This window comes from Fukomys damarensis, unplaced genomic scaffold, assembly GCF_012274545.1.
Source record: "Fukomys damarensis isolate Sample0158 unplaced genomic scaffold, DMR_v1.0_HiC HiC_scaffold_5, whole genome shotgun sequence".
Classification (NCBI taxonomy): Eukaryota; Metazoa; Chordata; class Mammalia; order Rodentia; family Bathyergidae; genus Fukomys; species Fukomys damarensis.
Window position 1 is genome coordinate 27,994,463 of NW_022900917.1, and position 21,882 is coordinate 28,016,344.

The 21,882-nt window shown below is 37.6% G+C and overlaps 2 protein-coding genes across 4 annotated transcripts in view; one reads left to right on the top strand and one right to left on the bottom strand.

Moving 5' to 3' along the window:
• The first annotated feature begins 12,038 nt into the window (after positions 1–12,038).
• On the top strand, positions 12,039–18,293 carry Rbis (ribosomal biogenesis factor). Of its 3 annotated transcripts, none has more exons than XM_010645299.3 (4): positions 12,039–12,233; positions 14,157–14,273; positions 17,778–17,894; positions 18,138–18,293. In XM_010645299.3, exons 2-4 carry the CDS (start codon positions 14,160–14,162, stop codon positions 18,207–18,209), a joined length of 303 nt encoding a protein of 100 aa, XP_010643601.1. In that variant the 5' UTR covers positions 12,039–12,233; positions 14,157–14,159; the 3' UTR covers positions 18,210–18,293. The 3 variants fall into 3 exon arrangements, with proteins under 3 accessions (XP_010643601.1, XP_010643600.1, XP_010643599.1); XM_010645298.3 differs by lacking the exon at positions 12,039–12,233 and adding an exon at positions 12,484–12,616; XM_010645297.3 differs by lacking the exon at positions 12,039–12,233 and adding an exon at positions 12,485–12,675.
• A 141-nt stretch (positions 18,294–18,434) lies between these two features.
• E2f5 (E2F transcription factor 5) overlaps positions 18,435–21,882 on the bottom strand; it is a 27,550-nt gene continuing 24,102 nt past the window's right edge. The window contains exons 9-10 of the mRNA XM_010645318.3: positions 19,912–19,962; positions 18,435–19,012 (exon numbers count right to left, since the gene is read on the bottom strand). Coding sequence (XP_010643620.1) covers positions 18,903–19,012; positions 19,912–19,962 — 161 coding nt within the window. The 3' untranslated portion in view covers positions 18,435–18,902. The remainder of the gene's footprint in view (positions 19,013–19,911; positions 19,963–21,882) is intronic.

A 21,882-nucleotide genomic window follows, 5' to 3' on the forward strand; every position in this document is an offset into this window, starting at 1 on the left:
TTTAAAAGAGTAACTTCAATGAATCACTCTCAAGGCAATTTTCAGACTGTGGCTTTCAGAGGCAAAAAAAAAAAAAAAAAGTTTTTTTGTTTTTTTGGTTTTTTGGGGGGGATCCTATACTATCAGACAGAAACACATTGCTAAAACCCCTTCTGTATTTTTTCTTGTTCTTTTGTTTAACCTTTCACATTTTTCTAATAGAAACATAGACCTGTTTCTATTTTGTAATGTTTCATATCTTATTTGAGCATGCTACAGAAGTAGGTAGAGTATGAAATAGAAAAAGAAAGAAGCTAATGAAGGAAATGAACTTGTATAAACATCAGGTTAACGCTGAAAGTCCAGATAAATCAGGCCAAAATGATTTGGCTATCACAATATTTAGTTAATGTTATCAACTCTTTGAAATATAATGACAGGAATTAGGGATGTTAAGGCATTCTATTAGAAGCTCTTACAAGGTTTGTCTACTCTTTTTTGTCCTCTATGAAAGGGGAGTCTGTTTTGTCAAGACCAGGCCCCTTGTCCCATTTCACTACAAGAAAAGGTGAGATTTGCCCTCACTTCAAAAAGCTCCCCACCATTCTACTGCCAAAGGCTTGCTGCCTGAGCCCCACCCATGCAGCAAGACCTCCTACTCCCACCAAACATACCACTGCATCTCTCTCACTTTTTTTTTTTGTACCAGGGATAGCACTCAATACATTGCCTTTGCAAGGTAGGCAGCAGCGCCACTGAGCTAAGTCCCCAGCCCCCATTCCCCCATTGTATCTCCTATATCCTGAATCCCTAGCTCCACCCCTCTTCGTCATTGTTGTCAGCAGCAAACTAATATGTTCTAAGTTTTTCTCTTTAGGGGGAAAATCCCTTGCTTAATACACATACATGTCCCATGTGCTACCCACTCATTTTCTTTTTCATTCAGTTTATTAGTGCATTTTAGGTATACATTCATCATTGGGATCTCGTACCTTAACATGAAGTATCTTGGTTCTTATTTTCTCCCCATTCCCCTGGCCTCCCTTCAATCCCTCCACCACTCCATATTTACGAAGACTTTATTTCCATTTTTCGTTTTCTCATATTTGTTTCTTTTCCTTCTTTCCTTCCCCTACCCCTCCCACTTCCCCTACCCCTTTAGACATTTTCTTCCGATTTCACATTATCAATTATACATTCTGATCCTTATTTATACTTTCAGTTTCTCACACCAGAGAAACTATTCAGTATTTAATCGTGTGTCCTATTTACTTCACTTAAGAGTATGGCCTCAATGTGCATCCACTTAGCTATAAATGTCTCTAGTTTCTCATTCTTTATGGCTGAGTAGTACTCTGTTTTGTTTTGTTTTAATCTTCTTTATCCAATCTCTAGTGGATGGGCACTTGGCCTATTTTCAAGTTTTAGCTATTACAAACAGTGCCGCTATAAATATGTGTGTGCCTCTATCACTCTAGTATGATTCTTTTAATTCTTTTGGAAAGATACCCAGCAAAGGAATACTTGGGTCAAACGGAACCTCTAGTCCTAGTTTTTGAGTTATCTCCATATTGATTTCCACAGTGGTTGCACCAGTCTGCACTCTCACCAACAATGGAGAAGGGTTCCTTTCTCCCCACAACCCTGCCAGCATTTGCTATTGGTTAATTTCTTGATAGCAGCCATTCTTTCTGAAGTGAGATGGAATCTCTGCTGTTTTCATCTACATTTCTTGAATGACCAGTGATGTTGAACATTTTTTCATATGTTTATTTGCTGCTTTTACTTCTTTGCCTGAGGAATGTCTGTTCATTTCAGATGCCCATTTTTGAACTGGGTCTTTATATTTGGGGGTGTCTGATTTTTTAGGTTCCTTATATATTCTAGATAGTAGTCCTTTGTCTGAGGGACAGCTGATAAATTTTTTTCCCACATTGTAGGTTGTCTCTTAGCTCTGTTGGTGGTTTCTCTTCTGGGGCAGAGCTCTCTAATAGGATGAGATACCAGGTGTTGATTCTCTGTGCTAGTTCCTGGGCTACTGAGGTCTTGTTCATAAAGTCTTCTCCTATGCCAATGTCTTCAAGATTTCTACCTAACTTATCTTCTAGTAAGTTTGGTGTTTCTGTTTTAATATTTAGATCTTTTATCCACTTTGCTTTTAGTTTAGTGCATGGTGAAAGACATGGCTGCCCACCCATTCTCTGGCTCTACTCAGGTTTTTCCTTCTGTACTCAGTTGTATTCATTAATGTTCTCTAGAGAAATACAGGCTATATACAAGGTAAATGTTTTAAAATTTTATTATAGTAAAAGACTTATTGCCATTAATTCCCTAAAAATACCCTTGCTTCAAACATATGTATATCATCATAATTGCCGCTTTCTGAAGCAATTCTGGTAGTCCTTTTATGAGTGTCTTTACAAGGTATGATATATGTATATATCATATATATATGATATATATATATGTGTGTGTGTGTATACATATATATATATATATGACATATATATATATGTGTGTGTGTGTGTGTACATATGATGAATGCTGCTGCTGAATGTCATCTGCTGGAAAAGCAGACTCATTATAACAGCATGGTGTGTCCTCATCCATCTTATTAACTAGATTTGTCACTGTGTGACTTCTGACTCTTCCTCAAAGTCAAAATGACTGTGAAATGTAAACACTTTAAATTGATTCAGGAAATTAAGGCAGCTACAACAACACAACTAAAGACACTCATGAAAAAGGGCTTCCAGAATTGCTTCAGAAAGTGACAAGAACAATAGTAAAAATATGTTCAAAGTGAATGAGACTATTTGAGGGGCTTTAGTGGTAATGTGACTTTTACTGTAATAAATATTTTTAAATGGAGACAATTTTCATATTTTTGATCACATTTCATATATATATATATGGGGGGAGGAAGATAGAGATAGAAATTACAAGAAATTGGCTTATCTTATTAAGGAGACCAACAAGTCCCAAGATGTGCAGGGTAACTCCATCAGCTGAAGGCTAGAAACACAGGAAAGCTGTGCAAACACATTTTCAGTCCACAAGTTGGCAGTCTAAAGACTCAGGGAGAATCAGTATTTTACTTTGAGTCCCATGGTAGGAAGTGCCAATGTCCCAGGTTGAAGACAATCAGGCATAAGGACTTCTCCTTAACTCAGAAAGTCAGCCTTTTTATTCAGCTGATTGGATAGAGCCTACCCAAGCCCGCAGAAGCAATGTCTTCACTCACTCTATTGAATTAAATGTTAACCTCAACCCAATATATTCTCATATTAACACTTAAAGTGATATCTGACTAGGCAACTGAGCACCTCATAGTTCAATCAAATTGACAAATAAAATTAAACATTAGGGCCGAGGGTTTAGCTCAGTGGTTCTGCCACCTGTCTTGCAAGCACAAGGCCCCAAGTTCAATCCCCAGTACCAAAAAAAAAAAAAAAAAAGAAAGAAACAAATAAATAAAATTAATTATTACACCAACCTTCACATTTAGGAGTTTCAGAGGCAAGCAGGGTAGTACCCACTTATAATCCCAGCTACTTGGGAAGCTGAGGCAGGAGGATCACAAGTTGTAAACCAGCCTAGCCTAAGCAACTTAGCAAGAAACTGTCAAAATTAATTTTGATGTGAGGCCTAGAGAGGGCTCCCGGTGTGGTCCCTTGGTGCACCTGACTGCCCACACTCCCGCCTTAGCTCACCAGTGCCCTCCAGCAGTACTTGCTATTTGCCTGGAAGCTGCCGGCCAGCTTTGGCCTGGGAAACCCAGAATACTTAGCGGTCGCCTGTTGGGCTGCAGCTATACCTTCAATGGTCTGAGTCCCACATTTGAAGAGAAGGCTGACTTCTAAGTATGTTCCTGACTGGGCCCTCCCTTAGCCTTGGGGTAGTCTTTAAAATTCCTTTTACATCTTTAGAATAATCCCTGATATGGCTAATAATTCTTTACAATAAATTTGCTTTGTTCAAATTACTGAATGATTTCTGTCTCCTGTTGGACCTTAATAGTACCATCATATCTTTTAGATATTTTTCTTATAAAATATTTCAAATTTTGAGTGTATTTTATTCTAATGATATTTCAATTTAGACTAGCAAGACACAGTACCAGCAACTGGGCTGCATAGTTCTAGATTCACTAAATTATATCCAATTGCTCCAACTTTAGGTGCTCGAAGTGGAGTGACAGACTTCTTCCGTTTTAACCTCCCTCTCATGGTTTTCTCTACCTTATTAAATGGCACCACCATCCATCCAGTGGTATATGTTAAAACAGTAATTATATAAACTACTGCTTTGTGTTTTTCTCATTTCTAAATTTTAACTCCATCAATTAATTTCCGAAAAAGAAAACTGTACTGTAAACCTAAAACAAAATGTAAAAATAGTTTTTGAATGGGTTGCCAATTTTTCCTTACCAAAAATTGTCAGCTTCAAAAAAAACTATCAGTAATCCATATCAATGAAGATGTGGTAAAATACGCATGCTAATGCACTATTGGTAAAAATCTATCATTTAGATACCATTTGGGCATTTAAATCAAGAATTTCCAAAGTTCTAATTTTAGACTCTATTCCTAAGTACGCTATCCATAATAATATTGATATTTTGTCAATGTTCCTGTCCAAAAGATATTCCCCACAGTGTAAACATAAGAACAAAATGTAATCTTGAAACAATAGATATGCTAGTAATAATGAGGGTCAAAACAAGTTAAGTATATCAATATGACATACTCTTTGAAGAATATTCGATATCGTATTTTTAAACTGTATTTATTAACATATGTGTAGGTGTACATTTAAAAATTTTGCCTAGAGGGAAGTTCCAATTTTTAATAAGGAATATAGCATCTATCTAGGGAAAAAAAAAGACCCTAAAGAAATATATCAAAATGAGCTGATGGGAGGCTGAGACAGTACTACAAGTTCAAGCCCACCCTGGACAATTTAATGAAACCTTTCTCAAAATAAAAAAAATTAAAGCTGGGTGTGGAAGCACATGCCTATAATCCCAGCAGTCAGGAGGCTGAGACAGGAGGATCACAATGAGTTCGAGGGCAACCTGGGCTACGCAGCAAGTTCAAGACCAGCTTGTACTACACAACAAGACACTGTCTCCATCAATCAATCAATCAATCAATAGCTGGTGATGGAGCTCAGTGTGAAGTCCCTGTGTTCAATTCCCAGTTTGGGGGTGAGGCAAAGAGATAGAACTCACTTATTTGGGTAAAAGTGTTTACTGCGTTTCTATGTGTCAGGCATTGTTTCAGTATGGGCAGATGCCACTAGACTTAGCCTGCTTTCCAGGAAGGTCTGTGATCCTCACCTGGTATTCACTTACTTGTATATCGCCTTCCTCACTGAATCAGGACTGGCATGTGATTAATAAAATACTACAGCATTGGTGTGTGTTTTCTAGGCTCAGTCATAAAAAACACTGGCTTCTCCCTTACTCTCTTGAACATTCAGTCTGAGGGAAGCCGGCTGCACATCATGAGGACACTGGAATAGCTCTGTGAGGAGGTACAGTTGGGAAGCACTTGAGGCATCATGGCTGTGACTGGCACCAGCTTGCAGCCATGTGAGTGAGCCACTTTGGCAGCAGGCGTCCCAGCACCGCCAGGCCTTTATCTGCAGCCTCATCTGACTGAAACATCTCAAAAAACCTAAGCCAGAGCCAGCAACCTGAGCCTCTCCTAAGCACCAGACCCACTGAACTCAGGAGATAGCAAATGATGATTGCTGTTTTAGTTTTTTTCCTTTTTCATTATTTTAGTTTATTAATACATGTGTGGTCAAAAGGAAGTGTCAAGGACTAAGGGGGTTCCTGAAAGGCTTCACTTTGCTTTTACATTGAGGGATGTGAGAACATTTGGAGGGTTTGGGGTTGAGGAATGACAGGGTCTGATCAGCATTTTAGCATTGATCCTGCTGGCTGCTTGGTTGAGTAGAGATGAAAGCAGAGGACTGACTAGTTAGGAAGCTATTATAAGAATCCGAATGAGAGAAAAATGATGGAAGGTTTGGTCAGAATGCAATGCTCACTGGTTGTTCATTTTTAAAAATGCTTTTCCAAATTTTTTTCAATGATATGATTTTTCTAATTCAAAAGGAAAAAGAAAAAAAAGCTCTTAAAGAGACAGGTATTTGTGAAATACCTTAAGTCCTCACAATTTTTTGCTAATTATAAAACAGATGCCCAGGTCATTCTTAGTAGGATATCAGCATAATTGCTGTAAAACAACACAAAAGTGGAAGGTCAAAAACTGTTTCAGTCGTATAGTTTCTGAACATGATTTCAACTGAAAAACAAAATCATTATTGAGCTTTAGATAGCCTGCAAATCTACATTATCCACTTTGCAATTATAAAGCACTGCATCCTTTTCTTTTTTCTCACCCTTCCTTTGTCCTTCCTGATTCCTTTCTTTGAAGTATTGCTGAAATTTAGTACCAAATTATAATTTAACAGCACTCTGTATCTTTTCTTTTGCCAATTTTGTTTGAAAAACATACCCATACTAAACCTTCCATGATTCTTCTAATTTTTAACCATTACTTGCATTTTAACCAAGCATTATAAATGTGAAAGGGTTTCATGCACCTTTTGGATATTTTCATTGCCTTTGTGCTATGTATCTGGCCATTCTTAACCTTCAAATATTTCATATGTAAGTCCTTCTTTGTGACTTTAATTAGTTCCAGTTCAAGATCTAAAGTCAGGAGATTGCTCAGAATAAAACTTGTTCAAATTGAAAACATAATTGCACCTATTATTTCCAGAGAACAGTACTACAAGAAGAAAAGAAATATTCTAGCTAGGGCTGTCACATTTAAGATGATAGTACTTTAACATATTTTTAATTGTACTGGGTCTCATCCTTGGCCTGTTTTTTTATAATTAAGGAAATTTTATTTTATTTCTGTAATACCTCACATATGATGGAAATATACAATCCTGAATAGGACTCCAAGGGTGAGTCATGGACCTGGGACTTGATGGTACAGAAAAGACAACATACATCCAATATGATGCTTGATTATAGAAAATCTTCAGTGAAAAGCAAAAGCCTGTGATCAAACTGCAGCTTCATATGAATCTGAAGAGGTGAGCCATTTCTTCATATAAGAGGTAACCAACCCTTTTTACTAACTGGCTCTTAACCTCCAGATATTTCCACGAATTTGACCTAGATATAAAGGTGGAGGATCCTGCTCAGTTTTCTTATATAGACTGTGTTATAAATATTCATTCTTAGTCCAGAAATAAATCCTTCTATCACTGAGGGGTTAAAACAGAACTCTTCATTTGCACAATTAATCATCATGATCTAACCGGCTTCTCACAAGAAATGTAGGTTTTTTTGAAGGGTAGTTTATTATTTATTTGGCCCACAAAGAAGCTACATGGAAATGGAGAATGTTTGTTTTGAATGCTCTTCATGCAGTGGATACTCAGAGGAAGCAGAGTATATACACAATCATCCAAGGGCTTACAACCCTTCATAGACCTCATCATTTATTGCCTGACCTTCTGCATCCTTGCCTGCAACTATTTCTTGATCTCAGCTACTTCTGGAATTAGTCTCCAAAATAAGCCATCATCAGTTATCCCTGGAAAAGCCCAAGGAAAGTCTGAGCTGCAGTAGGGCCAAGAAACCAACTATGCAGGTGGCAGCCTACCCAGATGGTAGCAGCCTTCATGGTAGATAGGAGCCCAGTAGTGATGAGGATAGGGTGGGACAGAAGAGGTAGTAGGTGGCAGCAATGAAGAAAGATAAGCTTATTGAGTATATTTAGAATAATGGAAGTCAGCTCTCTCAAAGCAAGTAGGTAAGAAGGGCAGAAAGGTAAAACAAACCCTATGGCATTTAATTGGAATTGCAAATAGCATGAACTCATGGTTTGTACATATAGAATAAATACAATTGTATGTGACTGTTTATAGACAGTTTATAAAAAGCATGTACACAATTTTATCCATGCATTACTGCTTAGCTTTGCTTCTGATCTTGCTTTCTAAATAACACTGTTCACTAAAATGGAACCATGACTGATTCTGGGTTGTGAAAACACAGGCCCCAGATGAGCCTGGAATGCTTGTCATGCCCATAAGCATGAAAGTGGTCAAAGACTGGTGGGAATTGGCTAAAATGGTGGGGGCAAGTGAGTCTTAAAAGAACATTCACTGGCCAAAACTGAGTGATATGAAGATCAAAATAAATTATGATAATAAGATGCTATCATCTGTTAAAGAAGATAGTAACCTATGAGCCCATACTGATATAAGTAAACGGGTAGAGACCTTTTACTTGCAGTGGAATGTTAACTGATGACTGCAGAAAAATGATGGAAATATAAAAATTGTAAGCTGATATCATAGTAATTAACCACCCAAAGTCCATATTCACTTGAAGGAAGATGGCTTCATACCCCGGTAGCAATAATGGGTGCAGAGATACTGTGCTGCTTTCCTAAGACCATAGTAGCATGTCCCAGAGATGTGAATCTGAAGCACTTACAGAAAGCCTTTAACCCCTCTTTCCCAGTAATTTCTTCAGTCAACTTCTCCCCTAATTTAAATCCATTTTCTTTGCCGACTCTGAGAGAGATCCATGTAAGAGTGTCTTCCGTATATCTGAGTCTTCCATTTTTCAGCTGGGAAGCATGAACTTCACTGGTACCGAGAGACATGGGCATCCAAATTCATAATGTTATCAGTTTGTCTACCTTCTTGGATTGCTGGGAAGAAAAAAATGCCTTCGTTCTCTTCAGATTTTTATATTTTGCATATAAGACACTAAAGCTTCAATCAATTATACCACCATGCTGCTCATTCTCCAATATGGAGGCTGGTAAAGTTTCAAAAGTTTTCAAGTTGGCCAAGGGCCACATAACAAAATATTGTAAGCTGTGCACTCTATGCAGTGTCTGCTGCAACTACTCAGCTCTGTTACTATAGCACGAAGGCACATGTAGATAGTATATCTACAACAAGCACGACTGGGTGCCAATGAAACTTTATGAACAATGACATAGAATTTAATAGAATGCTCTTATTTTAACTTTTTCCTCATTTAGAAATGCAAATTCACTGTGGGCTATATAAAAATAAGCAAAGGGCCAGATCTGATTTTAGGGCTGTAGATAGCCAATTTCTGCCTGAAGACAAGAGAATTTTAACATGAATGTTTCCAGTTTTCAAAGTTATTTCTTTCCATAAATGACATGTTTTGTGCATTCATCAGAATCCTTACTAGTCATTTCATGTGCATAATATAGATTACTGCCCCTTCTTTAAGAGAAAGAGCTCCTTTGAGCTCCCACACTGCCTAGCTGTTCGTTATTTTGACTGAACAATATGGTATTGAGTAGTGGGAGAATAAGATTAAGCAGACGAAAAAAATTTATTATGGAGTATCATTTCCACAAGGTTGACTTTGTTCAGGTAGAGGATGATGAAACGAGTTTTGTTATAGAGGCCTTACAATCATTTATATGTGCTCTCATTCTCTTTTTCTCCCTAATTACCTTTGCTTACTCCTAGAATTACTCCCAAGACAGTTCATTTAGGGCTGGGTCTATATGAAGAACTGTATCATTGAGTCTTAACAAGACAACTATGGGGAAATATTTCAACTTCTCCCTACTTATTTAGCTCTTATGGAAGTTTTAAGAAAAACTGGAAATATGACTTATGCATGTATTTTTAAAGACTTAAAATTTTTTTCAAGGAATTTTTTTCTGTCCATGTAAATGGTTAATTTAGGAACATGTGTTCTTGGAAAGATAAAATGCTTTCTTTTTTCTTAGTAATATCTTGGGCTTTCCTGATTTTTTTTTTAAATATTTTGAGACAAGGGTCTTGTGAGTCAAGCTCCACTTGAACTCTTTGTAAAGCAGGCTGGCCTTGAATTTGGGATTTTCTTGACTTTCCTTCTAAGTGTAATGATTACAGGCATGCATCCCCATGCCTGGCTGCTTTCTTGTCTTTTAAATTTCATTAACTCTGTACAATAATTCTGTGTAGTAAGACAGAAATAGTCAAGACTCTTTCAGGTACAAGAAAATCTTAAAAATAACCATGTTTAAATCCCCCCAAAGCCATGTTTTAGCTCAGGTAACTGAGAAGTACAGGGAAAGATCTGTCTTCTATCTATGGCAGAATTTAAGGACTCAAATGATATCAGACTCTTCCACGGTATTGTTCAGTTCTGTTCTCCACTGCCCGTATTTTCTCCCACAGTAGATAAGGCTCCTGTGGGTTGCTGGAAGAGATGGCCACTGAGAGCTTCATTTTCATTTCTTCCCAGCACAACTCCAGCACATACAAGAGGTCACATTCCCACTGACTCCAGTTGGAAATTCCTTAGAGGAAGACTGCAACAACTAGCTCAACCAGGACCAGTTAACCAGGGAAGAGTAGTTACCCAGAGAGGGAAACTGAGCAGATGAATGTTCTTTGAAGTAGCTATAATTTTCATGTAATGTATATTTTTTAAAAAGCATACAGAAATGAAGTAATTTTTCCAAGACCACACTATTGGTTGGCGGGACAGGTAAAATGGACATCCATGTTTCCTCACCTTACATAAGTCTCTGCTTGTACCCATATAACCCTGCTAGTTCCTTGATGTATTATAGATATTTGAGAATTTCATAATAAAAGCTAGTCCCCACAGCTCTTAACACTGCTCTATCATTCCTCTACATCTTCTGCATATATTATCAACAACTCACATTCAAGGAACCATAATTATATGTATTATTTGCTTCTGTATTTGTGAATAACTGTTTTGTTTTGTTTTGTTTTGAGGCAGGGTCTCACTATGTAGTTGAAACTGACCTGGAACTCACTGTTTAGCCCAGGCTAGTCTTGAACTCACAGCAATCCTCCTGCCTCAGCCTCCCGAGTGCTGGGATTATAAGCCTGTGCCACCATGCCCAGCTAGATTTTTGTTTGTTTTTGTTTTGTTTTGTTTTTGAGTGTGAATAAATAACTGTTCTTGAAAAATACCCTACTGATTTTCTGAAGGTCTGGTTTTGCTCCCACACATTACTGGCATTTTATGCCCGTTTTTAAAAGAGTTTTTACAAGATTGGCCTTTAAAAAGAATACAAAATATGAATAAACACACGAAGAGGTAATTATGTCTCTCTCCTTAATATATGCCTTAATTTTTTTAAGTATAAACATAATAAAACAATTTATTGTAAAAGTGACTCATCTTTTTATAAGTAGGTACATGGCTCATCAGGTGTAAAAAAGACTTGAACAAGTGCCAGCTGAGAAGGAATCTAGTCTTTGTCAATTACTACTTGTAAGACTGTCAAGAAATGGTTAAAATCCAAGCCTTTTTATTATCCTCACTTTGAAAAAGGGGGTGGGATTATCGCCTTATTTTGCTACTTTGGGCAGAGTGTAGGCTGAACTGTTGTCAGTGACAAAAATCTCACTAAATATTTGTAGGCAGCATATACACAAAATGTCAGTACTTTTCTACTGACATTTTTTAAAGCTGGCTTTTCCTATGATTTAAATAAACTATAGATACGTGAAAATTGTTAGATTTAACGGCGATGTCCTCTTGAAAGAATTCGATTTTCTAAAAAACTCAACCCAGAACGACCTAACTGGGAATACATACAGATATGGCAATATACAGAGAGATACGCTGGAAAGGCAAGAAAGTTTCTTCTAAGTTCGCCTAAGTTCCCCGGCACGTGTTCTATTTTCATATTTTATCTTGGGCCTGGTTACTTGTACCTCTGCCGAAATCCGCTTTTTGCAGCAAAAATGTTATAAAGAGAAAAGCATTTGAACTTCTCGCTCATTACAAACGTCGCGCAAGAAGACGCGGTGCCCTCCCTCAGCAGCCGAGGCCCGACGCCGCCGAGGTGCGCAGCGCCACCTCCTGGGAGCGCGGTCGCAGACGGGCTGCAGCCGCGACCGAGCGTAGGGACTCGGGCGACAGTCTTCACGGCTCACGTGACTCAAACGCTGCGGAGCGTCTTGTGCACACCCACTCACCAGGGCCAGTCGAGAAGTGGCGGCAGCTTGGTAAAGGCCAGCGCACCTCGGCAATTCCACCTAAAGGGAAGGATGCTGAGGGCGAGGCTGCCCTGAGGGCCGGGCTTCCTCTAGTTTATGACACTCGGTCTCGCGGAAAACCATTGGCCCTGTGGGCGGGATTACGCCTGGTGGGTGGAAACCCGCTCCTGGGAACGGAAGTACGCTCGGTAGGCGGGGCGCGGAGTACGTCCCAGCTGGGTGGGTAGGGCCGCATGGTGGGCGGGGGCATCATTCAGTGAGCTGGACGGGCTGGGGCTCCGCCCAGAGGCGTGGCTTAGCTTGGTGAGTGGGGCTTTGCTCTGCGTTGCCCCTGCAGGAGGGGGTGGGACTCCACCGTTGGAGAGTAGCCGGGTTCGGTGGGAGGAGCTTCTCGCTGAGGGCGAGCCTGGCGGGGAGGGCCAGATTCTGTTCAGTGGGCGGAGCTTAGTTCGGCGGGCGGGACTATAGCGCGGGAGCTGACTCCCCCGGATCGCTTTCCCCGGAACTTCCGGGACCCTGTGCGTGCAGATGGTGTCACTGTAGCTTGAGTAGCAGCACGCGGATATCAAAGGTCTGGTGAACGGTTGATGAAACTTTTCGGTGACCTGGCGTGAATTCGCGGGGACTGAGGTAGAACTGGGCCGGCCGCGTGGTGCTGTGGCCTGCAGGGGTCGGTTCCCCTGTGCTCTGCCTCACCCAGCCCTCATGGGCCCCTGGCCTCCCGGCCAGGTCCGAAACCCCGGTGCCATCCCCTTTGCACGTTACCAGTTTGGGGCTGTGTCAGTTAAGATCAGTTACCACGTTGTTGTGGGAATTTTCCTAACCCCTCTCCCCACTTAGAGCATTCCTTCCTTATGTTCCCAGTTTTGTACCCTCACTGGTATGCTGCCTGCAACATGTTTTATGTAGTATTTTTTGTACTAATATCTGTCGTGTATGTTTGTGTATGTTCCAACACATGAGTTCTGTACTATAAGCAGTCTTAACTAGAAGACTGAATTTTGGTTACTATTGGAGAGATTTTGGATTAATTTAAATGGTTTTAATGTTTCTGCTTCTGTAATTATTTTCTACTGCGTCACTTTTTTAAAGTAGTACTTTTAGGGTTCAAAAGTGTTATTCTCTTAGTTTTCTGAGGCCAAATTAACGGAGGGTATAAATTTCAATGGAAGTACAACGTAAAAGCTATGGAGATACTTGCAAGATGCTTTCAGAGAACAGTTAGACCGGATAGTACTGGGTGTAGAGGTAGGAGATGACGTTTGACTGACAGGCTGTTCAGGGTACTAGTAATATGCTGGGCCAAGTTATATTGCCCTTTTATGTATTAGGGCCATGAAAGGTTTTTAACATTGGGAAGGTTCACGTAGCACCATACAAGATAGCCATTGTGCAGTGGCTCAAACAAGGGGTTGGCAAGCTTTCTGTAAATGGTCAGACAATAAATATTTTGGACTGTGTAGGCCATATTTTTAACAGAAAAGCAGCTACTGACAATGCATAATTGAGTATGCAGTGAATACTAAGAGAAAGACACCTGTCTAATTTGGTTCATGCGACATAGTTTGCCAATCCTTGATCTAAACAAATAGATTCAAGGACTGCAGTAGTAACCCAGTCCTGAACTAGGCAATACTTTACACCATGGTTTGGAATTGATTTTTTTTTTCTTTATACATAAGAGGCATATCACATAACGTGAGCTCTGATCTAGTTGACATGCCTTGAAATCATGGCATCTGTGATTACTGAGTGTGATACTAGGCATTCATTTTTCTAAATCAGTTATTTTTTCCAGTAAAATGGAATTTTTCTCACATGCATTATTAAAAACTGATCTGGGAGATTTCTAATGTAGATGTTACATGATTTTTTGGGGGGAGGGGGATACCAGGAATCAAACTCGGATCCTTGGGCTTTTGAGGCAGGCAGCATAATCACGGAGCTAAATTCCCAGCCCGATGTTACATAATTAGTATTGTTTAGTTACATAAGCGGAACGTCCTGAGTTCAATCCCTGGTACCCCCCCAAAAAAAGAAAAAGAAAAAACTTAAATTGATTTTAGTTCTTAAATATAGGCAACTTAATTGATTCTCCTTTTCTTTTCTAGACAATGGCCAAGAATAAATTAAGAGGGCAGAAGTCCAGGAATGTATTTCACATAGCCAGCCAAAAAAACTTTAAATCCAAAAACAAAGCAAAACCAGTCACTACTAATCTTAAAAAGGTGAGTTTTATTAAGCACAAGTGAAGCATAGAGGTAAAGCTACTGTATAAATGGATTAGAATCATTAGATCATTTGATCCAATAGATTGTTTAACATAAGTTGTTTAACCAAAAAGTTATTAGCCTTTCCTACAAAACAAGATGATTTTAAACTTTTTTTAAGTTGGAAAAAAAAAAATCTCCCTTTCTTAAAAGGTAAGAAAAAAGTATTTAAGCGCAAATGTGTAAGGTACCATATAATAGTTTAACAGCTTTATTAGAGCATGGAAAGCATTAAAGAAAGACCTCATAGTATGAAAAACAGTTCTTTTCTCTGAACTCAAATATATTCAAGAACCTATTAACAGAGCCAAGACATGGAATGTCAGCCAGCACCAATTCTTTTTCTCTCATTCTTGTCCTGGAACTCAAATAAAAGTCTGCAAATTGAAGATGGAATACTGTTTCCTGAAAAGCAGAATTTGAAATATATTATCTATTTCAAAATATTTAAGAAAATTCTTTAAGTAGGTTCTTTTAACATTCTTTAAGAAAATGTTTTTAGGGGCAGGATTTAGCTCAGTGGTTCTGCTGCCTTCCTTGAAAGCACGAGGTCCTGAGTTTGCTCCCCATACCAAAAAAAGAAAAAAAAAAAAAAAAGCCAGAAAGAAAATGTTTTCAAACTGATATAGTGGGTGGAACCAGCTTTCCAGGACTCTTATTATAATCCATGGAAAAGTGACATTTCAGCTTTAACTTACCAACTAGCTAAGTTTTGATGCCTAAGACTTTGTAAATGCCACAAAGGAAAAGAGCTAGGTGTTATGATAGGAGTTTGGAATTGACTTTCACATAAGATTGTCTTTGTGTGTGACATAGGCTGAGATGGCAAATTTGAGCTAGTAATGCAGAGATGAGTTGGGAGCAACATATTCTAGGAAGACAAGAGTAGCAAGTGCAGAGGCCTCAAAATAGGGAAAGCTTGATGCATTTGAGGTATTAGAAACTTTATATATGCTTATGGGGCGGGGGAGAGGGAGAGAGAGATGTTGAGGGATCTGAATAGGTAGCATAGTTGAATAAAGTATCAAATATTGTACCTTTCTCATAAAGTGAGCTTAGCAGCAGAAGGTCATAAGATTTTCAGCCAGCTACAACTCTCCAGTTTCAGTTCTGGGCTCAGAAAAGAGATAGCCGGGTGTAACCACATTGTCAGGCAAGTTTGATTAAGGAAAAGAACAGAAAGAAAGTTAAGAGTGTAAAGAAGCGATTAAATGATGGCTATGAAATCTGTGCTGGCTACAGGGAAAAGTGGGATGTAAAGATATGGAAAATAGTGAAACTGGTTTCAGTGAGATTCAAAAATTGTTGAACTAAGTGAACAAGGAGCGGCAATGGTGCAGAATGTACTTCATAGTTGGCTGAGGACATAATGGAGAAGATCCCAGGTCATGAGGACCTCAGGAGATTAAGGGGGCTTAGATTTTTGAAGTCACTAAGTAGTGACACTAGGCACGAAGTTAGTGAGCTAAGGTTTGAAATCTTTAATGAAGCAGCAAATAATCATGATATTGGTGAGTGACAGCAATGAGGGAGAACCAGAATGTTCTCATGCATACTGTGCAAAGGAGCTGAAGGTTTTGAAGGAGAAATTGTTTGGTCTGAGAAACATACTTTTTTATTGTCAAATTTTAGTAAAATAACTAGAAAATTAGAGAATTAGAAAACTAGAATGCCTTTTGATGAGAAATATCCAATGATGTTTGATGATTGCTATTATGTTTAATGTAATTTTCAGTATTTTCTGAAAGTGACATTTGTCCACTATCATACAATCTACCAATGTGTGGAATATTAACTGCAATGGTTTGCAAATATTTTACATTACATATATTACTTTTGAAAACCCCCAGCAAAATGAAATAAACACAAATTTCTGAATGTTCTTCTAATCAATTTGTAAAGTCAAAGAGGGAAAAAGGACTTGGGTGGGGGTTTACTTCATCAAAATGTAATCTTCAGAGTTTTTTTTTTAAGCTATGATCCAGGCTACTAATTATGAGTACTGTATTACCCACATCTTTGAGCTCAGGAGACAACTGCACCTCTTTGTTAACATAAACAGATTTTAATAATGTCACTTAGCTAATTGGGCAGATTAGACATATGTGCTGGGAGAAAATTACATTTTGTATATATATAGTAAATATCAAAAATATTTTGACAAATTCACTTTTAAGATACAGTTTTGCCAGGGATTTAGCCCAGTGGTACTGCTGCCTGCCTCGCAAGTGCAAGGTTCCAAGTTCTATCCCAGGTAGCTTCTCAGCCTGCTGAGTTGTTTTGTACAAATTACACAGCCTGCCTGATCTTCCAGCATTGCACAGAGTCACAACTACAAATGTGGTTATGAAAGTGAGATCTTTTACTGCCATCAAAGAAAGAAAACATCCTATATTGATGGTTGTAAATCACAAAACCCATACAGCTCTCCTTTCCTCACCTTTTCTAAGCCTCCTTACTCCTGTAATTGGTCAAAGTTCTAAGACAGAAATGTTACTTTAAAAGTAGGACTTAAATTTACAGTGGTATGTTGGTTGGTTCAAGAACTTGATTCTTTCCACAGTTCAGGTTGCAAACCTAGTTGGATAAGAACTAAATCAAATTTAGTGGTTAGGTTCATTGCTGACCATATGAGGAAATTTGGTTGTATACATGCTGTTGCCCAGCTGATTTGTTAAAACTAACTCAGCTTCATTGTACTCCTTTCCGCTGTATAAAAGTGTAAAAAACAGCTTTAAATTCCACAGTTTGGTTTAAGCTATCAAAATACAAGCACTTCTATTGTTCTCGCTTTCCCCATGTTTATACTTCAGCCTGTCTTGTAAAATGGGCAGAATAACCTACCTCACAGCGTTGCTGTGGGGGTTAATCCGAAATAATGTCTGTAAAGCATTTAAGGTTCTCTATATATACAAAATAATATCTGCTGAAGATGTTTTATTAGTGAAAAAAATTGCTTGGTAGTAGCAGTGAATATAAATCACCATCTCTACCTCCTAAGACTCAAGAGGAAGGCCCACCTGGGACTTTTACATTAAGGTAAAGGAAGGATTTAGGATGTACTATTAGAAGAGACTAAAAGCATTTGACACAGGTTTCTGGTTTTAAAGATGAGGGATGATAACAGTAACCTCGAAGGACTATAGTCATGTGTTTTGGCCTGCTAAAGTCTAGGTATGAGGCATGTCCACATAATTGTTATTTTGAAAAACCTAAAATCTAAAATTTTCTAATGATAGCTTTAGCATGAAATTTCTCCACAATTGGTAGAGTTGAAAGTTTGCAGATTTTTAGGTTTAACAGAGTAAATTAATACATTTTATCTTTTTTTTGGGGGGGTACCAAAGATCAAACTTTGGACCTTGCGCTTGTGAGGCAGGTGGCGGCACTGCTGAGCTAAATCCCCAGCCTCACATTTTATCTTTAATAGTTGTAAAATTGTGGATTAATATTTTTTAACAGATAAACATTGTAAATGCTGAAAAAGTTCGTAGAATGAATAATGCTTTTATAAACATTCAGAAGGAACTTGCAAACTTCTCAAAAAGGCTTACTCTTGAACCGCTGGAGAAAAAGTTGGTAAGTAGATTTTTTTTGTTGTTATGGCTGACACATTGATGGATAATAAGACTTTTGTAAAATGATGAATCAAATGAAATTTTTTAGTACTTGGCTTTATAGTATGTTTTAGTATTTTCAGACTCAAAAATATTTTGTGTGAATAAGAATTTGTTTTACTTTTCAAGGTATGATAAAAAGATTATGTAAAAGTCATTTTTGTTTATTGTTACTAAATGTTTAAATATACTTTTCTCCCTTCAGAATAATCAGCAGCGTCATGAAAATGAACCAGTTAATGTTGATGAAGCTGCAAGATTAATGGCTCAACTGTAGTACAATGAAGATTTATCAAATTCCCCCCAAAAAACTCAATAAAATAAGTATTTTATACAACTTTATTTTTTAAAATCTTGTTAATGTACAGGCATTGGCACATTTTAAAAACAAACTACATAAACAGATCTTTCCTGTACTCTAGGAAAGTGGAATGTCAGAAGTCAACAAAATTAAAAACTTAAAGTGCTAAAACAGAAGGCACTTCACAAAATCTGTTCACTGAAACAGTTACATATCCTCAATTACATCCTTCACTTTTTAAGTGGCAGTGAATGTCTCCTTGGACTGACACACATGCAGAAATAGATTCATGGCAGTAAAAATACAAGGCAAATAAGTGATTAGCCCTTGGCCAACTTTGTTTTTGATAACCTGAAGTCTACTTTAACCTTCCTTTCATAAAAGGAAACAGAAGGATTCAGAATTGGAACTTGAAATCCCAGAATGTTATTATTTGGGGATTGGGAAGGCTGATAGATATTAAACCCTCTTTCCCCGGAAACAGTCAGAGCCCTTTGTTTTTATGGTTGAAGTTTTGTGAAGTAAAAAAAGAAAGTATTAGGGAAGAACACTTCAGAATCAGTGAACTAAAAAGATGTTACATTCATTATTTTTAAATACTTAGGTTATCAAGAAATCTAAAATGTTACACAGTTAGAGGTAGATAACAGTCCCAAGTTTCCATGGAATCTAATAATTTAGTATCTGGACATCAAACAGATCACAAACTCCTTCATTATCATCTAAATTAAAGTTGTAGTCATCTGCAGGGGTAGGAGAAAGCCGTAAGAGCGGAAACACTGCAAACAAACAGAGTCAAGGTTAAAGATGGTTTCTACATACGGGTGATGAGGTTTAACGAGCTATTCTCAAATACCTCAACCAAACTGTTTCCTAGGTTACATATGGATTAAAAAGGTACACAACGCACACATAGTAATTATCCTGTTAATGACCGATGTTTATACTTTGATGAAAGTATAAACAGGTAAAGACAATTTATACATTGGTTATTGGTATTAGATTGTACTGTTTGTCTCCCACTTGGAAAACACAAATATGTATGCAGATTTACTGTTTGCTGATGTTCTGTACCTAAATGTTTAGTAAATCTCTTAAATCATTACTGTTAACATTTGCTAATTTAACTACCACTTCTTAGGTCTCTGCTGCATTTGTTAGGAACAAGGATGCTGAATACATGACCAAAGGCAAAGCCCAAAGGGAAATTATTAATGTAATGTTGTAGCTGATTGATTTTTAAACCATTTCATATTAGGTGATGACGTGGCTGATGTTAGTAATAGTTTGGTGATTTGCAGTGGCAACTTGAAATTAGCGATGGTGGGAGTATTTATAAAACTGGGTTTTCCTGTCACCTGTTGATGTTGATATATTATTTTATTATTCATCTTGAACCAGAGTCTTCAGGAGTGCAAAGTGCTAGTTTTCCAACAGTTTACGCAGTGCAAGTGCTAAGAATCTCCTTATGGATTCTTTCTCCTCAAAATGTGAATAAAAAGAAACAAAAACAAGGATGCTTGTGCTTTATTATAAAGTAGTATTAAAGGAGAATCCTCATGAGACATAGTGAAGCAGTTAAAAAAATTTTTTTTGGTTTATTTTAAATCTTATGTCACTTATAAATTCTAGGAAGGCATTATTGATGTATAAAGTAGTAAAAGTTTAAACTACTTACCATCAGAAGACATTAACTCATCAATAATATCTCCACTAATAGATCCTGCTGGAAAAAGTTACAAAATTATGTTACATTTAGGCACAGGTAGTTACATCAACTTCATTGACAAAGCAAAATTAAATGTATTAGAACTTTGTAGAAAGATTGTTTTCAAAATACTCCATGTCTGGTATTACTTTTAAACTCCCCGACTCACAGTGTTGGACCAAGAGTCATTCTTCCAAGGCAGACTCAGTTTTACAGTTTATGGTATTGTTATTCTCCTAGTCTCTCAACCTTAAAACTAAACATTTTTCTATTCTACCTGTTAATTGTATCTCCAGCTTTCATGTAAAGACTGATACTGTTATTTTACCTCAATCTGCTCGTAATTTCTCTCTGCAATCCCACTGGCATCCCCTTCTTACCCTTGACAGTCTCTAAATACATCTTCCATCTTTACAGCTTCTGATTAGTTTGCTTCCCCAAAGTGTCCTCTTTCCCAATCGTATCACCACTATACAGCTCACCACTGTACAGCTCAAATTCTATTACTACCCTGGTCACGGTTTAAGTGTTTATCAGCTGTTTAAGGTTTTCTCTAACAAGCCCAAAATTACTTTACTCACTATTTCACAATACAAAACCATATACAGAAATTAGATTCTACATTTAACGCTTTCTGGAATCCAGTGTACCAGTTGTGTTGACACTAAAATATATACAGCTTGCTTGCTTTACTAATCCCAGGTAGATTATAATTATAAGGTTTTTAAAGACTAATCCTATTGTGCATCCTTGTGGCCTATAGTATAGAAATAATAGAAAATGAAATAGAAAAGGACCCTACACTTGCAAGACAAGGGTGGTGCCACTGAACAAATCCATGGCCCTTTTAAATATTGCGAACTCCCACAGACATATCTAATAAAGGATTTGGATTTTGTACAGTGCCATTTTAAATCTGCAATATTGGCACAAGTCATGCATTCAGCAAACTTTGAAAGATTCCCTGCTATACAATTTATTTGAAACTGGTTAGGAGTTGCTATAGACATAGCCCCGAAACTAAGGAAGACTGGGTGCCACAGGTTTTATAAATTTGAGTTGCAGTTCCAACCTTTTAGCTATTTATCATTTCACAGATAAAACAATTTAGAAAGGCAAGATTTCCTAGATAACAAATTGAGATCATTTATCAACTGTATAAAATAAGCTTCCCAAATAAAGTTTACAAAGAATATGGAGAAACAGGAGGCATAAGTCATGTTCTGTAGCTTGATTTTTTTTCTAAAGGTGGGACATATTCAGTAGCTTTTCCTAGACTAAGAGATTAAAAAAAAGTAAACCAGATAGAAGTTGACATATATAAACAGTAAACAGAAGGGCCAGGCATGGTGGTGCATTGCCTGTAATCCCAGCATTCGGGAGGCTGAGGCAGGAGGATCGCTGTGAGTTCGAGACCAGCCTGAGCTACATAGTAAGTTCCAGGTCAGTCTCAACTACATTGTGAGATCCTGTCTCAAACAAATAAACAAACAAAAACAGTAAACAGAAGAAAAAAGAATAAATCTGGCCTAATCCCAAAAGTGAAATCTTACCTTGGTCCACAAATACCTTTCTCATGCTTAGCAGTCATAGTTCTAAATACAGTCTTAACTACATTAAATTGTATCTAATATTTCTGAACTGGATGTGTACTTACATGTACAACCAAGATAAAACCAAGATCAGTTTTAAAATTTCCTAATACTTATTTCAATGCTGGGCACACAGAAGACAATAAATACTTGTTTAAATTAAGCTTATTTGCTTTCCACATTAGATAATAGGATAATATCACAAACTGACATTCAGAAAAACTTCCACTTGTTTAATATAATATTCATATTTTTTCATTTACTTTTTTTTTTTTTAAAAAAGGCTCTGAACCCACCAGAAGCTATTTCTGTAGCTGGTATCTGCTGAAGATTCTGGCTTCTTTCAGAT

Excerpts from the sequence above, each read along its gene's own strand:
- Rbis (XM_010645299.3), top strand. The coding sequence starts at position 14,160 with ATGGCCAAGAATAAATTAAGAGGGCAGAAGTCCAGGAATGTATTTCAC. Across the intron at positions 14,274-17,777 it reads TCACTACTAATCTTAAAAAG|ATAAACATTGTAAATGCTGA; the intron begins GTGAGTTTTATT and ends ATTTTTTAACAG. Across the intron at positions 17,895-18,137 it reads AACCGCTGGAGAAAAAGTTG|AATAATCAGCAGCGTCATGA; the intron begins GTAAGTAGATTT and ends TTCTCCCTTCAG.